This window comes from Pagrus pagrus (genome assembly GCF_965226575.1).
Source record: "Pagrus pagrus genome assembly, chromosome: 12".
NCBI classification, from domain to species: domain Eukaryota; kingdom Metazoa; phylum Chordata; class Actinopteri; order Spariformes; family Sparidae; genus Pagrus; species Pagrus pagrus.
The window spans coordinates 22,339,083-22,359,936 of NC_140196.1; the positions used below are offsets into that span (position 1 = coordinate 22,339,083).

Below are 20,854 nucleotides of genomic sequence, written 5' to 3' on the forward strand. Positions count from 1 at the left end.
GAGTGTGTTGCTGTTTGTCTGTAGATATGTTCTTGTGCATGTCGCCTTTGTGCTCGTCTGTCTTTAGGCTCCACATCCACAGCATGACTGAGTGTTTACTCCACAAACTTTTGGGGGCAGGTCCTCAACAATTATTAACTGGCTGCGATCTGGACTAAGTTCACAGGTCTCCTTTGTCGTGGGATGATTCAACTCCTGACAACATGTGCATCAGATATCTTGGATTTGTTCTTCTGATCTGGTGTCCTGGAGAGCTACATGGTAAGAATATCGAGTACTTTCACCAACACTCATCTGAATTGCTTTAAAACAAACACAGTCACTGTAGAGTGATCTTGCTGATGATTGTGTTTCAGCACAAAGTGCAACACAGTCCTGCAGCGCTCCCACACTGGATGGTGGTAAGTTCTCCCCAAAGCGTGAGACTTATGCTAATGGTGTGTACGTGACCTACTCCTGCGATCTTGGACGTAAACCAGCAGTGGAGGGTTGGTGGGCAAGAAGCACATGTCAGAATGGGACATGGTCTCCACAACCACAATGTATCTGTGAGTCTATAATTAACTCTTTCTTTTTCTTTCTTTGACCGTGGCTGCACCGTCGCTCTGTGAATGACAGTGACAGTCGACCCATTACTTTGGTCCAGACTGAACTATTCCACATATCAGCTGGACTGTCATGAAACTGATGCACTGTAGTGATCCTCTGACTTTTAATAATGACTTTATATTTTAATCCCATATCCACAGTCAAGGCAGTGGAGCCTTCCCTTTAACAGGAAGTCTTGTGTCAGTATATGTGAGTGTCAGTATATATATACTGACATTTTAGAAATACAAACACCAAAAACAGTTTAAGACCATCACCATAGTGAAACTGTGATGTTGTGTCTTTCTGTCCCCCTCAGTGGAAGAAGCCTGTATTCCACCAGAGATACCCAATGCAAAGTACACAGAAAGCCCCACTGGTTGGTATGAAGACGGACAGAAAATCAGGATAACATGTGACGAAGCATATCAACTCAAAAACCAGGCTTTATGTACAAATGGATCATGGTCCTCTGTGCCAGTCTGTGAGAGTAAGTCTGTCAGATGTTCTGCACCAATAAGCTGTAAAACTATCAGTGACTACAACGTCACTCATAGGTTTGAATTCTCACCAGCTACACTAACCGAGCCAACCAAGCAGCCCTCTGAGCACCCATACCTATTGATGACAAATGTGCTGATTTTCACAGGAAGTGTCGATGTATGTGGCGAGCCACCTAAAGTACTGCATGCCGTCATCGTTGATCAGAGAAACCAAAAGCTGCCGTTAGTTTGTTTCTGTGTTATTAGACGGTGTCTGTCTCTGCAGTATTGTCAACACTTGTTTACTTGTTCGACGGAGATGTTAGCCCTATGCTAGCATTGTAAGCTAACAACAAGCTAACATTGCTATCATGTTTACACCAAATTAGCCTATGTATTTGCTCGTGGCAGCTAAATGAAGCAACAAGTAAGATGAATGAAAGGATGAATGAAACCCCAACACGAAGCGGAGGGGTTTCGGATTTATTTCCAGATTTTTATTTTATTTGTCCGGATTTATTTCTCCATAACAACCTCTCGCCCGGTCACTACTCAGCTGTTTTGCTAACCCTCCTCCCGGTCTTGTCTGTTTGTTTTCAACAAAGCCTTTGCTAAATCAATATGATGGATTATCATAAACGCGTTACGATGTGTGTATTTGTGTGTCTTATCTGTCATAAACAAGAGATTACGGTTTACGGGCACGTTTGTGTCGCGGTCTGTTTGAGTCTCGGACCAGCTGTGTGTGTCCCAGCTGAGCTGGTCCGAGACTCACACAGGTTTATTTTTCAGCCACAATGTGGAAGCGATCGTTGTGATGAAAGCTGACGGCAGCATCTGTTAGTCTCTTGGCCCTCAATACTTTTAGAAGTGGCTAACTTAGCTGTTGTAACTTATTACCTAGCTGTAAGGTAACGTAGCTGTAGCATGCTAATGACGTTACGCTAGCTTGGCTGTGGAGCTTAGCTGTGGACATTGTAATGACTTACAAGATTTACGTGAGTTTCAACGTGCATTGTAATAACTACCTGTGAATCCGACATCGTTACTCCGCATTCAAAGCTGGGCTGTATTTGGTTTCTGCCGGCCGGCTTGTTGCTCTTGTTGTTTGTTGCAGGAGGGGGTGTGTCGCGGGGCTCCGAGGGGAGAGCGATACGAGCTCGGAGGGGAGGGGTGTGTGTGTGGGGGGGGGGATGCTTTCTTCAAACCTTTCTCAGATCGTAGACCAGAGCTTTAAGTATTAAAAAAATAAAAGTATTAAAAAAATAAAAGTAAAACAATACATACAAATTAATCCTATTTGTCCGAGTTGTCTGGTTCAACGTATTATCCGATATTCAGCATTTTTCTGGCTGTCGGAATCTGTTTTATGTTTTTTAATGCGATTGCTGATAAAAATACATTGATTTAAAAGTGCGCTACTTTGGCTCTGACTACTAACTAGTAACTAAAGTTTTCAAATACATGTAGTGAAGTAAAAAGTAAGATATATGCCTTCAAATTGTAGAAGAATGGAAGTATAAAGTTGCAGAAAATGTGAATACTCAAGTAAAGTACAAGTACCTAGGAGCAGCACATCACCAGAGTAGCTAACTGCTGCTAACTGTATTCTGTTTATGACTGTTAGCTTGTTAGCTCAGTTAGCAGCGCAGCTAGCTGGACAGTCTGTGCATTTACATCGCTAACATTGGACCTTTGGACCGCTGGGAGAAAGAGGTTTTCAGGCCCGGGACTAGCTGGTTAGCATGCTAACTTCAGTAGATATGCTTTACAACATAATACAGACATCTGTGACATGACGTCAACACTGTTGTTTCTTCACATTCTGTTGATAATTGTAGTAGATAATTGTCTTACATATTGCACTTTTAAATATCTCTGTGAAGCAGGGGGGCCCAAACTTTTTCCTTTAGAGGGCCAAAACTAAAACTTAATGGTGTAACAGGCCAAAAGCAAACACACCTATTGTTTTGTTCTGTTACATGCTAAATGGTCCTCGGATCACATGTTCCCTTAATTGACTGGCGAGTGCAACTCTGCCTGCTGCGCTTATGAAAAATGAAAACATTAGGGATCCTTCCATTGAAGCATTTCTACCTCCCAAAAAGTAAAACATTATAAACATTTCTATTGTTTTAATTATATTTTATTTTATTTAATTTTCTTTAGAAATATCTGGTGAGTTAAATGAAACCTTATTTTGTTACCACTTAGGCAGTGCAGCCGCACCAGGTACTGGACAGGGTGGATCCACAGAGGGAGCAACAGGTGGGGAGCACACTCCATCTCCTGGCAGTGGGACACAACCTGCAGGTGGAGTATTGGGTGTGGATGAGTGTGCATCTATCTCTCCAGTCTATTATGTCTGTAGTATATGTACTACATTTGTCAGGCATTTTCTTGCTGACGAGGACGATTGCGCACAGATTGACACAACTACATAGGAATGCGTTGCAAACGTTGTGTCATTGAAGAGCCGATGTCAGGCAGTCAAGGTCAAGGTCAAGGTGGGTCAGACACTGTCACCACAAAACACCTTGAACAAAGAGAGTACACAAGGTTGGAAGAAGGGAAATGTGACAGGATAGAAGAAATGAAGACAGAATATGAGATGTGACATTTATGAAACAGAAGACAGCAAAAGTCATTGTTATTGATTCATTGAGTCACATTAATTCAGATATTATTATTATTATTATTAAAGTTATTTTCTGTTTGATTTAACTGAATCAGTTTACTTTAGAAACATACCTGCACTTGTCACAGTCTACTTTCTGTGTGCTTTGTTATTATTAAGAGGCAATATGCAAGAATTGTTATACACCTGTCAAATTCACACTCAGAACAAACAGGGGGCAGCATGACACCACGGTAACTGCTTCCTGATTCTAACTGTAGCTGCCGTTAGCTCAGTTAGCCGCGTAGCCAGCGGTTTGGACTGGGAGCTCAGTGGCCCGGGGAGTGATGGTGTTTACACCACCAGCACAGGAGCTTTGGACTAGGACGGGCCAGAGCTAGCTGGTTAGGTTGCTAACGTCAGTAGATAGCAGTGGTGCTAGAGTGGGCGTGGATGAGGGGCCTAATCTGGAAAATGTTGTCCCCCTGTCCACGGTTCCTAATAGCAGGCCTGATGCATGTGTAAGCCTAGTTTGACTGAGTCTTGAGTTCGCTCTCATCCTATCAGGCACAGGAACCACACCGAGTGCTGGACATGGAGGAGGTACATCTGGCAGCAGTCTGCAGCCTGCAGGTGGAGGTAGGCTAGTGAAAAATAGCACTTCACTGTAGATTAAGAAGACGAATCGTTAGCATAACAAATGTTCAGAAGAAATAAACTATTCATAGTTACTGTAGTAGAAGTAAAGTAGTTTAGTTACTATGTGTCTTATGCTCTCTGTATTTATACCTTCATCTGCTCTGTGTCTTACAGGATCTTCTACCACCTCTGACTCGAACAGAGGAGACAGCAGACCTACATTCGTAGAAAGTAAATCCTTCAGATGCATTGCTCCTTAGACATCACGTGTGTCAGACTTGTTTTATTGCTGAATTTAAGCTGAATTTGTACCAACTGGTAATTCAAATGACATCTATATCACTGCAGTACAGCCTTACTGAGTGGTTGTGGCAGTGCCTGTTGGTGGGAAGCCAGTGAGGGATCATGCTTTTATTACTACACTAGTAACTGCTACTGATTGGTTGGTGTGCGTTCATGACAGAGTGTGGGTTGTGTCAGGGATAGTGTGTATTTTCTGTGTTACTGGCAGGTGAAGAGAAGCAGCTGGTGACATCATGTGGTGTCGAGGACCACAGTGCTGTGAATAACCTCCTTTTTTATTTCAGTCATCTACTGTGGACCAAACCCATCTATTGCAAATGGTGCTGTTGTGAAAGTTGAACTAAAATATTTGAAATACGGATGTGCTGCCTATCACACACTAGTTGGTTCAGACACCGTGGTGTGTCACGGTGATGGCAGTTGGTCACAACTACCTGTCTGCAAAGGTATAAACAAATCAATACAACTATTTTTTTTCCAAAAGTCTGTCAGAGTCAGTAACTAAATATTTCTACGTATGTTTTTATGTTTATTTTGTGCAGAGGAATCCTGTGTCCTGGATCCTGCTCGATATGGTGGTTATTTAAAACTATCTGGATTTCAACGTTTAAGAGAAGGAGAGAAGCGCCGTTTTTCATGTGTTTGGGATCAATACATCAGTGATGTCCAGTGTATTAATGGAGTGATAGCTCACACCCAGTGTAAGTATAAGTAAACTCTTTATATTTTAGTTTGACACGTTGCTTTCAGTCTGAGTATTGTTATAGTCAGCAAACATACATGAATATAAACTGTTTAAAAAGAATAATGAAGGTTTAACTGAAGCCTGATGTATCTTATTCCTCTGTGTCATTGAGCTCCACTGTCGTCCAAAACCTATTAAAAACACATCAGTGAGTCAGTGCTGCCCTGGCTGACAGGTTCCTTCATTAGGATGAACATGGGCACTGTAGTTTACTTTGAGTCAATCCCACATACTCCATTCTGGTCATGTAAATACTCACTAACACATCTAATGAAGTCACTGTAACTTAGCTTCAGCAACAAAGACCTATACAGGTGTGTCTGTCCTCTTTGTCTCCTGTTTGGATGAACTCAAACAGACTGATCTTTATCACATTGTAGTCTCTTTTTTCTCTCTCGTCTGATCCTCACAAACTTTTCCTCCATCTGTCTGATCGATCCAATCGTTCTGGAGACTGCTCAATCCATAGCTGCCTCCACATACCTCAGCAACATATTGTCCATCACTCCACATCCAACAGCAGCTGCGTCCAGATAGAGGCCAAAGTCTGATTACTGCTCATAGAAAAAAACAGTGAGAGAGAAACTGAAGAGATTCAGTTAGAGGCAACAAGTACTGAGAGCTGAACACACTGACTCTAAAAACGTCCCGCTTGGAGTCGGGGCGGGCGCAGTTCGGTCCATCACAGGCGCGGCTCAACTGGCGGAAATACTCCACCAATACTTTGAGGAGAGCTATATACCAGCTGTTTGTGGTCAGGGGGAGGTGTGGCCGACACACACATTCATTTTAGTCTGAGATGCTCTAGTGCGACATCTAGTGTCAGTGAATGTCGTACTGAACCTTTAAACTACCTGCTGAAATATTCACTGCTTTTATTGGATTCTTTTCAGGTTGTAATCCATACCGTGTAAGTGTTATTCTGTTATTTACCTTCTTAAGAAATACACTGTTAAATTGTTTTGTGCATTTAATGTTGGTCAGCACTTTATTTTTTCAGTTTTATATTAATTTATTAACTGTTAACATTGTTACTTATTGTCTGTGTTGTAACCAGGCACGTTGCCCGTAAAGTGCAGCAGAGGAGTTACTGCTGGACCGACAACAAAGACAAAGTTCTGAAGGACCTCCATCAGAAAACAACACCAACCGACATTTGTCACATTTGTTTTGGATTTTATTGTTATTGTTTTTTCTTCTGAAAAGAATTGCTGGAAAATACAAACACAGTGTTGGGACTGATTGTTCTTTGACCGTCAGCTTGAATGTTTATGATTAGAATGAAATGACTCTGAATACTTTGAACACATGAATACAGTTGATATGGTCCACTACTGACGAGAGAGTCTGAATAAAATGTTTGTCAGAAATCTTAACAGAGACCTTTGTGTTATTTTGTCTACAAACTGTTTGGAGCAGCCCTTCCACTGATAATGATGGCAGTACCATTCATGATGGTTCATTAACAGGATCACAGCTGTACTGAGTCAGTTTAATCCTTTCAATCAAAAGGAAAACACAACTATGGATTGTTAAACATGATTTCACAGTCCTTCCACTCAACATGAATGTATTAATCAGTAAAAGGTAAAAGCAGCATCAACACAAAGTGTGCAGACACGTGGACGTGCTGCAGGTCGGCCTGAGGCTGTATATAACCAGCCTTTATGTTGGACCACAGTTTATGAAGGTTCACTGACAGAGTCACGACGGCACTGATTCAATTTGATCACGACCAATCAAGATGGATTAACAAGAAAAGTAGTCTGCAGTCATCCTGACGCTCTGACAGCAGTGCTTTGAGCTACATGCTAACATCAGGATGCTATCATTCTCACAATGACAATGATAAAATGCTAACAATAAGCAAGTACAGTGTTTACAATCCTCCTATTAGCTTAGAGTGTCAGCATGCTAACGTGGGCTCATTAGCACAGACTAAGGCGATGAGGATGTCATGATGTTTGCAGGAGTTTTTAATAGTTATAAACTGAATTATAGGACAAATGAAATCGTGGCACATCCAACACATACAGTAGTTTCAGTCTGGATCAGAGCGGTGGGCCGACTGACCGATCAACATGGCCATCACTGCAGCCGTGCTGCAAGCATGTACTGTAGTGCAAACGTGCCGACTGTGGATCATTGTGAACACAGAAAATGTGGTGACTACTGGACTTGAACCAAAGGGAGACACAATTCCTCTTTTGCAACATATTTTAATTCCATTGCTTAAGATCCACTTCAAACATGTGAACAACATGTGAACATACTGAAGAGTTCTCAAAATGACATCAGGTCCTTCCTCCTCATTAACAATCTGTGAGGACTGAAGTCCATCATCTATGAGCAGCAGGTATAGACCTCTCATAAGATGAGGGCGACTGATGAGAACAAGACTAAGTTTTCATTTTCTCAAGATTATATTTGTTTTGTGAAGATAACAGGAGAGTTATCTATGAGAATGAACTTGTCAGGATATTCACAGGATTCAGATTCACACACCAGGAGCAGGAGGTAGCTCACTCATGCTGTACAGGAGAATTGGGTCAATGTGCAGGTTTAGTGTATCTAACATGTCATTTACCTTCAATGACTTCACCAGAGCTAAGTATTTGCTCTGAGCAGCTTCGCTCTTAAGATGTGGCCAGCTGTCATTTCAGAGATGATCAGATTTAAACATGCTTGTTACTTCAACCTGTTTGACAACTTTGATTTACAAGTTTCTAAATTAGAATATCTGCTCTTGTAAGTGGATGGTAATGGAGTCTAATTCTGACATAACGGTCGAGTATCCGTGTAGCTCTGGGTGTACTGAAGGTGTGTAGTGTGCTCAGAAGCAATCAAAGGTCAATCCAGAGGGGGACCAGGCTGGATAAATAACTGAATATGGGCGGGTACGACTGACCTCTGATCACACCAGTCCGGGAAATCATTTTGAAATTTAGACTCTCGATAAGCAAATAGATTTTTTTGGATAGCAAATGATCCATTGGTGGTTCTTCTCTCCAGACAAATGAATCATTGTCTCAGGCCTTTACAACATAAAATCATGTGGAATAAACACAAAGTGTCACCTGAGGTCAGGAAGCCATGCTGAACACAAAACTGAACACAATCTTTGTTTGTTAGGAACCTCATTTAAACAAAACACATCTCAATCTGGAACTGCTTTTTTTTCATCATCTGAATCTGAACAATAATAATTTGTAATCTGAATGAATTCTAATAAAGATGCTCCTGTAAAGTGGAGGGCTCTCTGCACACTTAGAGGGAAAAGGCTTTAACTGAGAGTGTGTTGCTGTTTGTCTGTAGATATGTTCTTGTGCATGTCGCCTTTGTGCTCGTCTGTCTTTAGGCTCCACATCCACAGCATGACTGAGTGTTTACTCCACAAACTTTTGGGGGCAGGTCCTCAACAATTATTAACTGGCTGCGATCTGGACTAAGTTCACAGGTCTCCTTTGTCGTGGGATGATTCAACTCCTGACAACATGTGCATCAGATATCTTGGATTTGTTCTTCTGATCTGGTGTCCTGGAGAGCTACATGGTAAGAATATCGAGTACTTTCACCAACAATCATCTGAATTGCTTTAAAACAAACACAGTCACTGTAGAGTGATCTTGCTGATGACTGTATTTCAGCACAAAGTGCAACACAGTCCTGCAGCGCTCCCACACTCTGGTGGTAAGTTCTCCCCAAAGCGTGAGACTTATGCTAATGGTGTGTACGTGACCTACTCCTGCGATCTTGGACGTAAACCAGCAGTGGAGGGTTGGTGGGCAAGAAGCACATGTCAGAATGGGACATGGTCTCCACAACCACAATGTATCTGTGAGTCTATAATTAACTCTTTCTTTTTCTTTCTTTGACCGCGGCTGCACCGTCGCTCTGTGAATGACAGTGACAGTCGATCCATTACTTTGGTCCAGACTGAACTATTCCACATATCAGCTGGACTGTCATGAAACTGATGCACTGTAGTGATCCTCTGACTTTTAATAATGACTTTATATTTTAATCCCATATCCACAGTCAAGGCAGTGGAGCCTTCCCTTTAACAGGAAGTCTTTTAAGATATATATATACTGACATTTTAGAAATACAAACACCAAAAAGAGTTTGAGACCATCACCATAGTAAACTGTGATGTTGAGTCTTTCTGTCCCCCTCAGTGGAAGAAGCCTGTATTCCACCAGAGATACCCAATGCAAAGTACACAGAAAGCCCCACTGGTTGGTATGAAGACGGACAGAAAATCAGGATAACATGTGACGAAGCATATCAACTCAAAAACAGGGATGCCACGGCTTTATGTACAAATGGATCATGGTCCTCTGTGCCAGTCTGTGAGAGTAAGTCTGTCAGATGTTTTGCACCAATAAGCTGTAAAACTATCAGTGACTACAACGTCACTCATAGGTTTGAATTCTCACCAGCTACACTAATGCTGATTTTTACAGGAAGTGTCGATGCATGTGGTGAGCCCCCTCACGTCCCCCATGCCGTCATCATTAATCAGAGAAACCAGGAGCTGTTTGCTGCAGATACAGAGCTGCAGTATGAATGTGAAGATGGATATACTGCAGAGGGAGCAGGCAGCGACAAGACCATCGTGTGCATAGCTGGAGCCTGGACTGAAGGCCCAATGTGCAGTAAGTGGACAATGTGCAGAAATCCACAGTTGTAAATTTGTAGACATACATCTCCCACTCTGCTCACCCAGGAGGTAGAGTTACCCTGAGGTCATGCTCAGGGTCTCAGGCTTCTGCATGTGCAGAGGTCCCTCTTCCTCTCCTTACACCTTATCTCGTTAGTAGTTGAAGGGAGGAAAGGTTGTATGGAGCAGCTGGGGAGATGAGGTGCTGTATCCCTGTTCCTTCAGTATCTAACCTTCACTAAATCTCATACGGGAGACGCTCTGGCTCCATGATTGACCAAACTCCATATTCTCCCATCAACAACAACGTGACTTAGGTAAGCACTTTTCCACAGAGTGTTCTGTAGTGGGTTAAATAGTCACAGATGGGCAGAAGTGGCATGGCATTACCAGTGTTACTAGAAGAACTGTTGAGCTATGTTCTCCTCGATCGAGCATCACTCATTTAACAAAATACAGTCACTACATGTCAAAATAGGAAATATTCTTGCACCTACAGCTGTGGTCAAAAGTGTACATACACTTGTAAAGAACATGTATATCATGGCAGTCTTCACCTCCGATGATTTCTACAGCTCTCATTTTTCTGTGATGAATGAGTGGAACACAAACTACTCTGTCACAAAAACTTCCATGAAGTTTGGTTCAATGATTAATTTATTATAGTTCTTCTGAAAATGAGACCAAACCAGCTGGATCAAAAACATCCAAACAGCAACTCGAACAATCAATTTAGGTGATTATAGAAAGTTGTGTCATTCAAATTTTCTGTAGAAATCATTTGGAACTCAAGCCTGCCATGATATACATGTTGTTTACAAGTGTATGTGAACTTTTGACCACGACTGTATTTTTCTTACTAAACAGACGGTGATTGCTGGTGATTCTTTGCTGCGTCTTCTCCTGTCCTCGCCTGCTGTGTCTGCTTTGTCCCCGGAGTTAGAATCTTGGTCAGAGCCGCTGTAAATCACCTCCGTACCGTATCACCTGTCATCAAACTGGCATCTGTCGGTCTCAGCAGCCGTATCTGGTGCTGATCCGGTCATGTTCACAGGGAGGCTGCTGAGCACGGTTCTGTTGGCCGTGATGTAAACACCAACACTTCCCTGCTGCCCCGAGCCAGTCAGTTAATAGGGCCACTAGCTGCATGGCTAAGTGAGCTAACAAGCTAACATAAATGTGTTAAATATACAAAATTATGAATAAATATCTGTGTCTAGTTTAAGTCCGTTTAAAACATAGACTTGGTTCTTTGCTGGCAGACAGGGACGGACTGGCCATTGGGCAATGTGGGCAAATGCCACTGCAGCTGCCCGGTGATGCGGCCGCGAGGCGCATTATAATAAAAACTAAAGCGGAGCTGAAGGCGGCCACAAAAAAGAGGGAAAAAAGCAAACAAACAAACAAAACGGCCTGTTAACTCTGACAAATAATAGGCATACTAAACTAAATAAAAATAATGACGTTTTTTATTTTTCGCGGCGCGGAGCGAGGGTGTGTCGGTCTGATGGTGTTGGTGTCTGATAACTGTACAGATCCTTCACTCAACAAAATAAAGATAAATGTCCCACAAAGCAACGTTACATTACCATACAACAGTAACATAGTAACTGGTCGTGTCTTTGGCAACTTATATGAGGAAAATAATACCGCAGTTATTCGTGGAGAAATGTCTGTCAGCCTGTCGGTCCGGCCGACTCTTCATCACATCTCTGCCCGAAAAACGGCGTCTGTCCCCGGCAGAAAACTTTAACTCACCAAGTGTTTGTTGTTGGCTGACGGTCAGCCCTCCCGACTGAGACTTAGTGAACTTCGTGAACTCCCCGAGTGAAATGGTCAGACAGCGTCCTGTTTACTGATGGCGATTATGTAATTATGTAAATTATAGAAAAACTTAACTTTGTCACTTTCCAGGATGTTTGGTGAGTCAGGATCTCAATCACAGCACATTATAACAGCATCATAAGATTATAAACAGACAGCTGGTACATGTTTAGATTAACAGGAGGACACGGGGAAACACCTTGGAAAAAACACATACGTCATCATCATCATCACGTGTACCGTCACGCCTCCGCATCACTACAGACAATGGTGCTAACATTGTTGCTGCAAATTATGAATCTTGGCTGGCCACAAGCTCCATCTTTATTTACTTTGGATATTTAAAATGTCTTCTTCACGTTCCAATGTTAAATATTCTTTAGAAATTAAGGTTTATTGATCTCTGAAAGGGTGTACTTGCATTATTATGCCATTATCATTATATTAGTTGAAAAATGGTCTCTAATTTCTAGGACAATTTATCGTCCAGCAAAATGTGTTATCGTGACAGGCCTAGTTGCTACTTCCTCCTCCAGCAGCTGAAGTTTTTTTCACATGCGTACCACAAAATACAGTTGGCCTACAAATTTTTGTTGACCTTGTCCTGCACACAAGTGGCATGTGAAAGAAGCTTTTCGACACAGTTCATTAAGAGTCGTCTCAGGAGCAGAATGCGAGAGGAAAATTTGGAAGCCTTCATGTTGATGGCAACAGAGAAGGAGATCCTCATGAGACTGGACTCGGATGATGTGATTGACTGAGTGGCAGAGAAAAGCAAATTATTGCGCAACCTGCTAATGTAACTACATAAAGGTAAAACATTTATTTTTCATGTTCTGGTTAAGCTATACTATAATGTTCTGTGGCAGTGTAATGTTTATGTTTCTGTTGGTTGCAGATGACCTGAGAAGACAAACGTGGCCTCTCTCTGTCAAAATTGCCAGGGCCTCTTTTTGGTGCCAGTCCGCCACTGCTGGCAGATATGAGAATTGGTTGAATATCCATTGTTTCAAATATCTGTCTGAAGTGTACTGTACTGTTTTTCCACTAAGGCAAAGCACCCACACCAAGTACTGGTCCTGGTGGATCCACAGAGGGTGGAGCAGGTGGGGAACACACTGCACCTGTTCTATCTTTGTAAAGAAAAAAAAAGTATTGTAACTTAGTATTGTCTCTATTCAGACCAAGTTAGTTCAGATTCTTTTCAAATATTTTCTCAATGGCTGACTGATTAATGTAATTAATTTGAATGAAGTCTGTATCCCTTCAGTACAGCCGTACTGAGTGGTTGTGGGGATAGCTTGGGTCAAATCCTTTATCCATTACTGCAGAGACCTGGTTTCTAGTTCTCAGCAGCGGCACCTCTGACTTGGAAGTTCAGTCCAATAACTATAACTGGCAGTGTTTGTTGGTGGGAAGCCAGTGAGGGATTACACTACACTAGTAACTGCCACTGATTGGTTGGCGTGGCTTCATGACAGAGGGTGGGATGTGTCAGGGATAGTGTGTATTTTCTGTGTTACTGGCAGGTGAAGAGAAGCAGCTGGTGACATCATGTGGTGTCGAGGACCACAGTGCTGTGAATAACCTCCTTTTTTATTTCAGTCGGCTACTGTGGACCATACCCAACCATTCGAAATGGTGCTGTTGCGAAAGTTGAAAGAATGCATTTGAAGTACCGATGTGCTGCCTATCACACACTAGTTGGTTCAGACACTGTGGTGTGTCACAGTGATGGCAGTTGGTCACAACTACCTGTCTGCAAAGGTATAAACAAATCAATACCACTATTTTTTTTTCCAAAAGTCTGTCAGAGTCAGTAACTAAATATTTCTACACGTGTTTTTATGTTTACTTTGTGCAGAGGAATCCTGTGTCCTGAATCCTGCTCAATATCGTCATTTATCTGGATTTGAACGTTTAAGAGAAGGAGAGAGGCGGCGTATTCCATGTATTTGGGATCAATACACCAGTGATGTTCAGTGTATTAATGGAGTGATAGCTCATACCCAGTGTAAGTATAAGTAATCTCTTTATATTTTAATTTGACACGTTGCTTTCAGTCTGAGTATTGTTATAGTCAGCAAACATACATGAATATAAACTCTTTAAGATCTGAATCACTGTTTAAAAAGAATAATGGTTTAACAGAACACAAAGATAAATCCATACACAGTGAACACTGATTTCTATTTAAAGGATAAGACTATCATCATTCTTAACTTATATTGTCAATAAATCCCATTAAAAGAACAAAAGTCAGCATGTGTTGATCCGACTAATAAGTATTCTCCCGTGTAGCTGAAGCCTGATGTATCTTATTCCTCTGTGTCATAGAGCTCCACTGTCGTCCAAAACCTATTAAAAACACATCAGTGAGTCAGTGCTGCCCTGGCTGACAGGTTCCTTCATTAGGATGAACATGGGCACTGTAGTTTACTTTGAGTCAATCCCACATACTCCATTCTGGTCATGTAAATACTCACTAACACATCTAATGAAGTCACTGTAACTTAGCTTCAGCAACAAAGACCTATACAGGTGTGTCTGTCCTCTTTGTCTCCTGTTTGGATGAACTCAAACAGACTGATCTTTATCACATTGTAGTCTCTTTTTTCTCTCTCGTCTGATCCTCGCAAACTTTTCCTCCATCTGTCTGATCGATCCAATCGTTCTGGAGACTGCTCAATCCATAGCTGCCTCCACATACCTCAGCAACATATTGTCCATTACTCCACATCCAACAGCAGCTGCGTCCAGATAGAGGCCAAAGTCTGATTACTGCTCGTAGGAAAAAACAGTGAGAGAGAAACTAAAGAGATTCAGTTAGAGGCAACAAGTACTGAGAGCTGAACACACTGACTCTAAAAACGTCTTTCTGTCAGGTTTCCTGCTCAGACATGAGTTGAGTATCGATTTGCAACACACACTAGTTTGAGGGGGAGATGGGTGATTGTTACAGGTAGGCTCAGTCGCGAGACGTCATCGCAGCCCGCTTGGAGTCAGGGCAGGCGCAGTTCGGCCCTACTCCGGAGCAGGCGCAACTAGACTGGCCACAGTAAAACTGGTGATGGAAAAGCTAATGAGCGCAGCTCAGTTTGACTCAGCACGACCAAAAGTGCTGGTGGAAATACTCCATTTGAGGAGTGCTATATACCAGCTGTTTGTGGTCAGGGGGAGGTGTGGCCGACACACACATTCATTTAGTCTGGGATGCTCTAGTGCGACATCTAGTGTCAGTGAATGTTGTGTATAGAAAATTTAAACTACCTGCTGAAATATTCACTGCTTTTATTGGATTCTGTTCAGGTGCTATTCTTTTACACTGACAATGTGCTGAGATATGCAGTGATAAAAATACTTATTTATTGAATGTAAAAGAGAAAACTGACCAGTTGCAAATCCTTCCTGAGCAGCTGTTGTCCAACCATGGATAAAGAAACTTTAACTGAGTATGACGGGCCTGTCAAACTTTGGATTTCTTTTAACTTGAACTAGAAATGGCTCAGCCGGCTGGGATGCAGACTCCTGGGACATGTGCTGTAGCTGAGCCTCAGTGGTTTAGCATCATATCCATAGATGGTATAATGTAGCCATCAAGTGCCTATTTCAGACCTTTTCACAGGCTTTCTTCATTTTAAAATGTCATTCAGAGACTTCAAACAACTCCAAGTGTTTGCATTAGCTCGTGTTAGCTAGCCGAAGCTGATAAATTCTGCTAGCGACAGAGCTATGTAAGTGGGAACCCTGCTTCTGTTAACTTCTGTGTGAGATCGAACACCCTCCGTATCAAACATTACAGTACTATGACATTTGGGTGGTAAATCTGCCACAGTTGTGCTGAGAGAGACTGATGGCATCAGTACTGTAGAGATTGTAAACACAGTATTAAGTACTTGTACCCTGTAGTCAGTGTTGTACAAAGAACCCAAAGATCATACTTGAGTAAAAGTCAAGATATAGTGTTAAAATATTACCTCCCCCACACAAATAGTACTTGAGTAAAAGTATTCCTATTCAGTGTATCAAAAAGTTATTTTCTGGCAATAAATTCACTTAAGTAAAACAATACATACAAATGAATCCAATTTGTCTGAGTTGTCTGGTTCAACGTATTATCCAATATTCAGCATTTTTCTGGCTGTTGGAATCTGTTTTTTGTTTTTTAATGCGATTGCCGATAAAAATACATTGATTTAAAAGTGCGCTACTTTGGCTCTGACTACTAACTAGTAACTAAAGTTTTCAAATACATGTAGTGGAGCAAAAAGTAAGATATATGCCTTCAAATTGCAGAAGAATGGAAGTATAAAGTAGCAGAAAATGTGAATACTCAAGTAAAGTACAAGTACCTAGGAGCAGCACATCACCAGAGTAGCTAACTGCTGCTAACTGTATTCTGTTTATGACTGTTAGCTTGTTAGCTCAGTTAGCAGCGCAGCTAGCTGGACAGTCTGTGCATTTACATCGCTAGCATTGGACCTTTGGACTACTGGGACAAAGAGGTTTTCAGGCCCGGGGCTAGCTGGTTAGCATGCTAACTTCTGCAGAAATGCTTTACAACATAATACAGACATCTGTGACATGACGTCAACACTGTTGTTTGTAGTAGATTGTAGTAGATAATTGTCTTACATATTGCACCGTTAAATATCTCTGTGAAGCAGGGGGGCCCAAACTTTTTCCTTTAGAGGGCCAAAACTAAAACTTAATGGTGTAACAGGCCAAAAGCAAACACACCTATTGTTTTGTTCTGTTACATGCTAAATGGTCCTCGGATCACAAGTTCCCTTAATTGACTGGCGAGTGCAACTCTGCCTGCTGCGCTTATGAAAAATGAAAACATTAGGGATCCTTCCATTGAAGCATTTCTACCTCCCAAAAAGTAAAACATTATAAACATTTCTATTGTTTTAATTATATTTTATTTTATTTTATTTTCTTTAGAAATATCTGGTGAGTTAAATGAAACCTTATTTTGTTACCACTTAGGCAGTGCAGCCGCACCAGGTACTGGACAGGGTGGATCCACAGAGGGAGCAACAGGTGGGGAGCACACTCCATCTCCTGGCAGTGGGACACAACCTGCAGGTGGAGTATTGGGTGTGGATGAGTGTGCATCTATCTCTCCAGTCTATTATGTCTGTAGTATATGTACTACATTTGTCAGGCATTTTCTTGCTGACGAGGACGATTGCGCACAGATTGACACAACTACATAGGAATGCGTTGCAAACGTTAACTAGTCATTGAAGAGCCGATGTCAGGCAGCTGAGTCAAGGTGGGTCAGACACTGTCACCACAAAACACCTTGAACAAAGAGATTACACAAGGTTGGAAGAAGGGAAACGTGACAGGATAGAAGAAATGAAGACAGAATATGAGATGTGACATTTATGAAACAGAAGACAGCAAAAGTCATTGTTATTGATTCATTGAGTCACATTAATTTGGATATTATTATTATTATTATTTAAGTTATTTCCTGTTTGATTTAATTCAATCAGTTTACTTTAGGAACATACCTGTACTTGTCACAGTCTACTTTCTGTGTGCTTTGTTATAATTAAAGAGGCAATATGCAAGAATTGTTATACACCTGTCAGATTCACACTCAGAACAAACAGGGGGCAGCATAACACCACGGTAACTGCTTCCTGATTCTAACTGTAGCTGCCGTTAGCTCAGTTAGCCACGTAGCCAGCAGTTTGGACTGGGAGCTCAGTGGCCCGGGGAGTGATGGTGTTTACACCACCAGCACAGGAGCTTTGGACTAGGACGGGCCGGAGCTAGCTGGTTAGGTTGCTAACTTCAGTAGATAGCAGTGGTGCTAGAGTGGGCGTGGATGAGGGGCCTAATCTGGAAAATGTTGTCCCCCTGTCCACGGTTCCTAATAGCAGGCCTGATGCATGTGTAAGTCTAGTTTGACTGAGTCTTGAGTTCGCTCTCATCCTATCAGGCACAGGAACCACACCGAGTCCTGGACATGGAGGAGGTACATCTGGCAGCAGTCTGCAGCCTGCAGGTGGAGGTAGGCTAGTGAAAAAAAAGCACTTCACTGGAGATTAAGAAGAAGAATCGTTAGCATAACAAATGTTCAGAAGAAATAAACTATTCATAGTTACTGTAGTAGAAGTAAAGTAGTTTAGTTACTATATGTCTTATGCTCTCTGTATTTATACCTTCATCTGCTCTGTGTCTTACAGGATCTTCTACCACCTCTGACTCGAGCAGAGGAGACAGCAGACCTACATTCGTAGAAAGTAAATCCTTCAGAGGCATTACATCACGTGTGTCAGACATGTTTTATTGCTGAATTTAAGCTGAATTTGTACCAACTGGTAATTCAAATGACATCTGTATCACTTCAGTACAGCCTTACTGAGTGGTTGTGGCAGTGTTTGTTGGTGGGAAGCCAGTGAGGGATCATGCTTTTATCACTACACTAGTAACTGCTACTGATTGGTTGGTGTGCGTTCATGACAGAGGGTGGGATGTGTCAGGGATAGTGTGTATTTTCTGTGTTACTGGCAGGTGAAGAGAAGCAGCTGGTGACATCATGTGGTGTCGAGGACCACAGTGCTGTGAATAACCTCCTTTTTTATTTCAGTCGGCTACTGTGGACCATACCCAACTATTGCAAATGGTGCTGTTGTGAAAGTGGAAAGAAACAATTTGAAATACCGATGTTATGACTATCACACACTAGTTGGTTCAAACACCGTGGTGTGTCACGGTGATGGCAGTTGGTCACAACTACCTGTCTGCAAAGGTATAAACAAATCAATACAACTATTTTTTTTCCAAAAGTCTGTCAGAGTCAGTAACTAAATATTTCTACGTATGTTTTTATGTTTACTTTGTGCAGAGGAATCCTGTGTCCTGAATCCTGCTCGATATGGTGGTTATTTAAAACTATCTGGATTTCAACGTTTAAGAGAAGGAGAGGGGCGCCGTTTTTCATGTGTATGGGCTGATTACATCAGTGATGTTTGGTGTATTAATGGAGCGATAACTCCCCGGTGTAAGTATAAGTAATCTCTTTATATTTTAATTTGACACGCTGCTTTCAGTCTGAGTATTGTTATAGTCAGCAAACATACATGAATATAAACTCTTTAAGATCTGAATCACTGTTTAAAAAGAATAATGAAGGTTTAACAGAACACAAAGATAAATCCATACACAGTGAAAACTGATTTTTCTATTTAAAGGATAAGACTATCATCATTCTTAACTTATATTGTCAATAAATCCCATTAAAAGAACAAAAGTCAGCATGTGTTGATCCGACTAATAAGTATTCTCCCGTGTAGCTGAAGCCTGATGTATCTTATTCCTCTGTGTCATAGAGCTCCACTGTCGTCCAAAACCTATTAAAAACACATCAGTGAGTCAGTGCTGCCCTGGCTGACAGGTTCCTTCATTAGGATGAACATGGGCACTGTAGTTTACTTTGAGTCAATCCCACATACTCCATTCTGGTCATGTAAATACTCACTAACACATCTAATGAAGTCACTGTAACTTAGCTTCAGCAACAAAGACCTATACAGGTGTGTCTGTCCTCTTTGTCTCCTGTTTGGATGAACTCAAACAGACTGATCTTTATCACACTGTAGTCTCTTTTTTCTCTCTCATCTGATCCTCACAAACGTTTCCTCCATCTGTCTGATCGATCCAATGGTTCTGGAGACTGCTCAATCCATAGCTGCCTCCACATACCTCAGCAACATATTGTCCATCACTCCACATCCAACAGCAGCTGCGTCCAGATAGAGGCCAAAGTCTGATTACTGCTCTTAGGAAAAAACAGTGAGAGAGAAACTGAAGAGATTCAGTTAGAGGCAACAAGTACTGAGAGCTGAACACACTGACTCTAAAAACGTCTTTCTCTCAGGTTTCCTGCTCAGACATGAGTTGAGTATCAATTTGCAACACACACTTGTTTGAGGGGGAGATGGGTGATTGTTACAGGTAGGCTCAGTCAGACGTCATCGCAGCCCGCTTGGAGTCGGGATGGGTGCAGTTCGGCCCTACTCCGGAGCAGGTCCATCACAGGCGCTGCTCGGCTCAACTCGCCAAAGTGAAACTGGTGATGGAAAAGCTAATGAGCGCGGCTCGGTTTGACTCGGCACAACCAAAAGTGCTGGTGGAAATACTCCATTTGAGGAGAGCTATATACCAGCTGTTTGTGGTCAGGGGGAGGTGTGGCTGACACACACATTCATTGTAGTCTGAGATGCTCTAGTGCGACATCTAGTGTCAGTGAATGTCGTATTGAACCTTTAAACTACCTGCTGAAATATTCACTGCTTTTATTGGATTCTTTTCAGGTTGTAATCCATACACTGTAAGTGTTATTCTTTTATTTACCTTCTTAAGAAATACTCTGTTTAATTGTTTTGTGCATTTAATGTTGGTCAACACTTTATTTTTCCAGTTTTGTATTCATTTATTAACTGTTGACATTGTTACTTATTGTCTGTGTTGTAACCAGAGACATTGCATGTAAAGTGCAGCAGAGGAGTTACTGCTGGACCGACAACAAAGACAAAGTTCTGAAGGACCTCCATCAGAAAACAACTACACCAACCAACATTTGTCACATTTGTTTTGGATTTTATTGTTATTGTTATTTCTTCTGAAAAGAATTGCTGGAAAATACAAACACAGTGTTGGGACTGATTGTTCTTTGACCGTCAGCTTGAATGTTTATGATTAGAATGAAATGACTCTGAATACTTTGAATACATGAATACAGTTGATATGGTCCACTACTGACGAGAGAGTCTGAATAAAATGTTTGTCAGAAATCTTAACAGAGACCTTTGTGTTATTTTGTCTACCAACTGTTTGGAGCAGCCCTTCCACTGATAATGATGGCAGTACCATTCATGATGGTTCATTAACAGGATCATAGCTGTACTGAGTCAGTTTAATCCTTTCAATCAAAAGGAAAACACAACTATGGATTGTTAAACATGATTTCA

At 41.7% G+C, this 20,854-nt stretch overlaps 1 protein-coding gene and 2 long non-coding RNA genes across 3 annotated transcripts; all 3 read left to right on the forward strand.

Moving 5' to 3' along the window:
- Positions 1 to 203: 203 nt before the first annotated feature.
- Positions 204 to 20,641, forward strand: LOC311266077 (coagulation factor XIII B chain-like; the record flags this gene model as incomplete). The annotated part of the gene is made up of 14 exons (XM_084368261.1): positions 204 to 261; positions 357 to 548; positions 908 to 1,039; positions 4,838 to 4,887; positions 9,022 to 9,211; positions 9,553 to 9,732; positions 9,841 to 10,032; positions 16,854 to 16,952; positions 17,821 to 17,892; positions 18,068 to 18,124; positions 18,472 to 18,633; positions 18,730 to 18,885; positions 20,198 to 20,214; positions 20,362 to 20,641. 14 exons carry the CDS (start codon positions 204 to 206, stop codon positions 20,374 to 20,376), a joined length of 1,572 nt encoding a protein of 523 aa, XP_084224387.1. The 3' UTR covers positions 20,377 to 20,641.
- LOC311266277 lies at positions 3,291 to 4,557 on the forward strand. Its single transcript, XR_014623690.1, has 3 exons — positions 3,291 to 3,383; positions 4,255 to 4,326; positions 4,501 to 4,557. It is a non-coding gene; the product is annotated as an uncharacterized lncRNA (long non-coding RNA).
- LOC311266278 lies at positions 6,242 to 6,750 on the forward strand. Its single transcript, XR_014623691.1, has 2 exons — positions 6,242 to 6,284; positions 6,432 to 6,750. It is a non-coding gene; the product is annotated as an uncharacterized lncRNA (long non-coding RNA).
- Positions 20,642 to 20,854: the final 213 nt, after the last annotated feature.